Source organism: Telopea speciosissima, chromosome 8 (genome assembly GCF_018873765.1).
Source record: "Telopea speciosissima isolate NSW1024214 ecotype Mountain lineage chromosome 8, Tspe_v1, whole genome shotgun sequence".
Classification (NCBI taxonomy): domain Eukaryota; kingdom Viridiplantae; phylum Streptophyta; class Magnoliopsida; order Proteales; family Proteaceae; genus Telopea; species Telopea speciosissima.
Genome location: NC_057923.1, coordinates 43,052,722 through 43,059,669, shown reverse-complemented (window position 1 = coordinate 43,059,669; position 6,948 = coordinate 43,052,722). Strand labels below are relative to the sequence as shown.

At 44.4% G+C, this 6,948-nt stretch overlaps 1 protein-coding gene across 1 annotated transcript; it reads left to right on the top strand.

Annotated features, from left to right (window-relative positions):
- The first annotated feature begins 1,361 nt into the window (after positions 1-1,361).
- On the top strand, positions 1,362-1,691 carry LOC122672314 (uncharacterized mitochondrial protein AtMg00860-like). The gene has a single exon (XM_043869807.1). It carries the CDS (start codon positions 1,362-1,364, stop codon positions 1,689-1,691), a length of 330 nt encoding a protein of 109 aa, XP_043725742.1.
- Positions 1,692-6,948: the final 5,257 nt, after the last annotated feature.

Below are 6,948 nucleotides of genomic sequence, written 5' to 3'. Positions count from 1 at the left end.
TCAACATATAAGGATAGGATAAGGAAACCTTCCTTGGACCGTTTAACATACACGCAGTGGTCTTCTTCAATCATTTCAAAACCTATAGAGGTAATGGTACGATGAAATCTAATGTACCACTGCCTAGATGATTGCTTAAGGCTATAGATGGAACGTTTGAGACGACATACTTTGCGCTCTTATCTCTCATCAAAACCCATGGGTTGAGCCATAAAGTTCTCCTCGTCCAGTTCTCCTTTGAGAAAAGCAGTTTTAACATCCATTTGGTAGAGTTTCAAATCTAACTTTGCGACAATGGCTAAAATGAGGCGTATAGAGGCCATTCTCACCACAGGGGAGAACATCTCATCATAGTGTATGCCTTCTCTTTGGGTATATCCCTTCGCCACAAGGCGTGCTTTATACTTTTCAATTGAATCATGTACCTTACGCTTGACCTTCTAGACCCATTTGTTCCCGATGGCTTTGCATCCAGGCTGAAGGTCAACTTACTCTCAGATTTGGTTAATACTCATAAAACTCAACTCATCTTCCATAGCAGCTTGCCACATTTCCTTAGCTGGAGAGGAGAGTGCCTCACTTATTGAGGCCTACTCATCCTCATCCCTTGGAACGCAAACGAGGGCGTCTCCTTCAATCTCAAAACGACGACGGGGAACATGTCCATGTGTGCTCCTATGCTCGAAGAGATCTTTTCCTTCGAGTTGTATGCTTTCACTAAGTGCCGCGCTCCCACTGGGCTGATGATCACTCTCACCCTCTCTGGCGATCTCATGATGAGTTATTAATTCCCCACCTTCGCCAAGAGTAGGTGAAATGTTTTCATCAGTCTCTATCTCAAAGATATCAAGATCTCTATCAGCATCTCTAATACTAGGGAAATCGATCTCAAGAAAATCAACATCGCGGGACTCAGTCTCGGTCATTCCTCCATCTTGATATTCACCATACATTACATAGCCTTTTGAGGTATCAAAATATCTTATAAAGATATTCTTTTTAGCTCTAAGAACAAGTTTTCCAAACTTATGGTAGTTACTATGAACATATCCTGCATATCCCCATGGTCGCATATGCCCCAAAGCGGGCTTTGCGCCTTTCCACAATTCATAAGGAGTGGAAGTAACTGACTGTGAGGGCACGCGGTTAAGGATGTAGGCAGCGGTCAAAAGAGCATTCCCCCAGAAGGATATTGGGAGGTTGGCCTACGCCATCATCGATCTAACCATATCTAGTAGTGTCCTATTCCTTCGCTCTACTACACCATTTTGCTGCAGAGTGTAAGGAATAGTTAATTGCTGTGAATGTCTGCCACATCCCGTCTGATACTCTAGCATTTGAGAGAGAAGCAGTTGTACGCCATGTTCAGTAAATGTGAATTTTGCCTACAACAAGTAACATTCTTGGGGCATCTAGTTTTCGCTAAGGGTATTGAAGTAGACCCCGACAAGGTGAAGTCGATGGTTGATTGGGAGACACTCAAGAATGTGGTAAACATTTACAATTTTTTGGGCCTAGCTGGCTACTACAGAAGGTTCATTGAGAACTTCTTGAGGATTTTGACTCCCATGACTCGACTGACTCGAAAGGGAGTGAAGTTTGAGTGGTCCGAAGATTATGAGAAGAGCTTCCAGAAATTGAAGCAGAGGTTGATTTTCTCTCCAGTACTCACCATTCCTAATGGTGGATGATAGTTTTCAGCGATGCATTGAAGATGGGCCTTGGCTGTGTGCTAATGCAAGATGAGAAGTTTGTTGCCTACGCTTGTCGACAACTGAAAGATTATGAGAAGAACTATCCAACCCATGACCTAGAACTTGCGGTTGTGGTTTTTCCTTTGAAAATCTAGAGACATTACCTATACGGTGAGGAGAGCGAGATCTACAGTGATCACAAGAATCTCAAGTACTTATTCACCCAAAAGGAGCTCAACATGAAGCAGAGGCAATGGTTGGAGCTGATGAAAGATTATAACTACACCATCCACTACCATCCAGGTAAGGCAAATTGTTACACCCGCACCCCAAATATCCTCTTATACCCCAGGGGCAATTCAGACCTTACTCAACGGGCAATGCCTTAGCGCCATGGTCAACACTGATGATCTTAAACTGAAAATACCATAAAAAGAATCCCCTTGAAGTTTTGGAGGTGTGGACCAAAGCCCCGCCACTTTCCTTGAAGTTTGGGCCTTGACAGCAGCACCAGAGTCACGAACGAACTCACTCGTACTGAATCCGCTTGAGGATCCACCCTTGCTGTCATTTTCCTTTTTGATAATTCTTTCGATGGGACCCACATACCTGTGTCCCGGACACCTTGATTTAACCTTTGGACCATATGGACCCCTACCCCTACCCTTAATTGATCAAGTGGGGCCCACAAAGCCTAATTTAATTAAATAATGGGTTTTCATAACCTAACTAAAACCAAACAAGACTTAAGGGCTAATAGGTTTGAGTGAGGCTTGGACCCAACCCAAACAGACCCTAACTAACTAAATGGACCTAAAGGCCAAGACTTGGACCAAACATGGCCTACTATCTAACCCAAAACCCATTTTTAGCCTAAGGACCAAACTATATTTTAAGACCCCTAACCAAACACACCCTAAGGACCCTTCTAATCCCTTAAAGATAAAGGAATCCCCTTTTATTCTCATATCTCTTCCCCTCCCAAAAACCATGGAGGAGAAGAGACAAGAGAAGGAGAAGGAGGAGGAAGAAAAGGGAAGAAGTAGAAGTGGAAGAGGAATGAGAGGGGAAGGGAAGAAGAGGGGAGCCATGCCAAAATGGCTGGCGGCCCCACATCTCCTTCTCTTGCTGTCCGGATGAAGGGAGAAGAAGAAGGTGAAGGAGAAGAGATGGAAAGGAAGGAAGGAGAGCAAGGGGCTCACCTAGCCTTGGATCTTGCTCCTCCATTGGAGCTCCTCACCAAGGTAAGACTCCAAGCTTGACACCTCTCTCTCTCTATTTCCCTTTTTGTATTTTGGTTTATTTCTTGAGCTTGGGCTAACCTAGAGTTCCATTTGGGACTCAAGGTGGAGTTCGGTCCCTAGTTGGAGCTCTAAATGAGTTGACCTAGGTCTGGTTTGGACCCCTTGGTGCTGCATTTACAGCCATGGCTGTTGAATCCCTGGTATGAACTTGAAACCCAACCCTTGGACCCCAATTGAGACCAAACCTTATAGGATCTTGGATCCATTAGGTGAGCCCAGGATCTAGTGACCCTAGGAAGGGTTAAATACCCCCTCCATGACCCTAAGGTGCTAAGGAACTCCAAGCTTCAAGGTGGAGCTGCAGCTCTTTGAAATCTCAGAAGAGACTGCTGGCGGATGAACGACTGGATCCATCTATCATGGTACCACCCGTCAGTCTACCCAATACAAACCCAGTGAATTGGCCTGAGAGGATGAAGGCACAGATTCACTCTGTTTGCCTCCGCCCGGGGCCTGTTGCTCTTCGGTTTGTCTGAGGATTTGAACGGATGCAGGGGTGGACCCAAGAAGCACATCCGCCCGTTGATCCGCTCCCTTTTAGTTATGCCTCAGGTGTCGAACGGATGCACCACCAGACTCAAGTAAGAAGTTCCGCTCATGGGTCCACTTGCTCTAATTTTACCTTTCGGCCTGAACGGAGTCAGGGGCGGATTCACCGCTACTGAATCTGTCTGTGAGTCTGCTCGTGTTGTCTTGGTTGAAACTTGATTTTAACCTTAGGGGCCTAGCATGGGACCCTCCTATACATGTTTTAATGATTTCTTTTGTATGTTTAGACTGGTGCACCGGTGAGATTCATGTGAACCACGCCGGATGACACCCGATGTCCGGGGAGATTCATACCAATCATGTCAGGCGACACTCGTGTTAGGTGAGTGGGTTCTGGGTGACTTTGTTGGGTTTGATTATTATATAATTGGCCATATTAAGCATGCTATTGTATATTTATAAGCATTGTGCGCATTGCATTGATTATCTCAGATGTGAATTGTTATGAATGTGATAGTATGCTTACCACTGTATCGGGCTACGGTGCCTGGTGTGTCGGTACCGGAACCCCAATTTATTTTATTATGAAAACTGCTATATGTCATCCTGATCTGTATGTACCATGCCGTGCTGGTACCAGGGTACTAGATGGAATGGGACGTTGATGCATCCGGAATACCTCTCGGGATGATAGGACCTGCATATAGTATATCTATGGCTAGGATGCTTGTTCCCTTATGCTACGACCGTTGCCAACAGGGGTTTATATGTTGGATAGTCTGAGCACCTGTGGTCTGTGGAGGTGGGAGAGGCTAGGACAGGGATAGTGATGGCTAAATTGAGGTTTTACTGGGGCGATAGGATAAGTGACCCTCAGTGTCTCCCAAATTATCACAGTAGCATACACTTGATCGATAGAATTGTGTGCTAGGTGGAAAATGAATCTAACATCAGCATGCATCATTCTATTTGATATTGATTGTGTGATGTGTGCGCAGTCCTCTTTGCTCTCTCACTAGCTAGTGTACCTAACCCCATTGTACAACCACTTTTTAGTATATATGCAGATAATCTCTTGACGAGCACTGTTGGATGCGGATCAAGCAGAGTTGATGACTGTGACTTGGATGTAGATGTACACCCAAGAATTTGTGCCCTTGGGGTAATTATTTATTATTTAAATTCTGTATTCCTCCCCCAATCATGTACAAATTGTATGTTTAATTATTAGGAGAGATTGAATGGTTACGAACAATGATATTGCACTATGTGTTATCATTAGAGAACCGATGCTCTATAATTTCACATATTTTGATTTAATTTTGCTTCTGCTTACTCTGTGATTGGAACGATTTATTCCTTTTGGTATGTTCCTTTCTGTCATTATATTGTGATGACAGGGTGGACTGTGGTTCAGGACACTGCATCTATGATCCTGGTAGGTGTTAGGATGATGTGTGATTGTCCCAGTCATACCCCTATGTGGCAAAATATCTTACATCAGGATAGGGGCGTGACACAAATGTAGTAGCAGATGCACTGAACTAGAAATCTTAGACTTTGTCCTTAGCATCATTGGCTGTTAGTGAGAAGCTAGTTGACAAAGCAAGAAGGATGGACCTAGAGTTACTGGTAGTGGGTGTTACCCTATCTTTAGCGGCCCTATCAATACAGTCGACATTGGTGAGAAGGATCCAGTTAGCCCAGGCTTCCGACGAAGATTTTTAAGAGATTATTAAAGCCATTCCGAAAGACAAATAATGAGATCTAGACTTTATATTGACCAAGGATGGTGTCCTCATGTTTAGGGATCGACTATGTGTTCCTAACGATGCATAGTTGAGGAAGGAAATCCTGACAGAAGCTCATGACTCACCTTATTTGGTCCACCCTGGCAGTACCAAGATGTACAAAGACCTGAAGATGCATTATTGGTGGAGTGGAATGAAGAGGGATGTGGTCAAATATGTGGCAAGATGCCTTACTTGCCAATAGGTGAAAGCTGATAGGCAGCGACCACACAGTCTACTACAATCATTGCCTATTCTTGAGTGGAAATGGGAACACATTACTAAGGACATCATCACCAGCTTACCCCGTACACCTACGGGTGTTGATGCCATATGGGTCATTGTAGACAGATTGACGAAGACAACCCACTTTATCCCCTTAAAGGTCACTTATTCGATGGATAGGTTGGCCCGTTTATACATCGATAATGTGGTTCGCTTGCATAGAGTCCCTGTCAGCATTATCTTTGATAGCGATCCCAGATTTACTTCAAAGTTCTGGGGTGGTTTCCAGAAGGCCATGGGCACCTTATTGAGTTTCAGTATTGCATTCCATCCTCAGACGGATGGAAAATCGGAGAGGACCATACAGACATTGGAGGATATCCTTCGAGCTTGTGCTATAGATATGCAAGGCAGTTGGGATGAGCACTTTTGCTCATTGAGTTGACGTACAATAATAGCTACCAAGCTATAATTTGTATGACACCGTTCGAAGCCTAGTATGGGAAAAAATGTCAAACATCATTATACTGGGATGAAGTTAGTGATCGCCATCTTCTGGGACCCGAATTGATTCAAGCAACTTGTGAGAAGGTGGACCAAATTAGAGAGCAAATCAAAGCTGCCCAGTCCAGATAGAAGTGTTACGTAGACTTGAGGCGCAAGGACTTAGAGTTCATGGTCGGGGACAAAGTATTTCTCAAGGTATCTCCCACCAAGGGGGTGATGTGATTCAGCAAGAAAGGGAAACTGAGCCCGAGGTTTATCGAACCATATGAGATTCTTGCGAAGATCGGGCCAGTAGCGTATCGGTTAGCTCTTCCTCCTTCTTTGGCAGGTGTGCATGACGTGTTCCATGTATCTATTTTAAGGACATACGTTTATGACCCGGGCCCTATACTGTCACAAGAACCACCGGAGCTCGCACCCGATATGACTTACTAAGAGCAGCCTGAGAAGATACTTGACAATAAGATACTTCACCTCCGTAATCATCCTCTATCATATGTGAAGGTGAAGTGGTTCAATCACCCGAAAGAAGAGGCGTCTCGGGAATCCAAAGTCGAGATGCAGTCGAAGTATCCCTCCCTTTTTGAATTACAAGGTACGTCAAATTTCGAGGTTGAAATTTCTTATAAGGTGAGGGAAATGTTATACCCGTACCCAAGACCCTAATAAACGATTTCATTTCCTTTGCCACATAGATGAGACAATAGCATACACCGGTGAATTCTTTGTGATGGTTGTTAAGCCAAATCATAAGAATGTCGATCAATACATCGGACTCGCGATTGAAGAAAGATTCCTTAACTGGGATTAGGGAAGGTTCGTGGACGGTGACTTTCTAGATTACCCTCCCAGCACTAGCCCCAAAAGTGAAGAGGATCGTAAGGTTAACCCAGTGCTCGCTCGTATCAACAAGTGGTGCCTCTATGCAGTACGCATTGA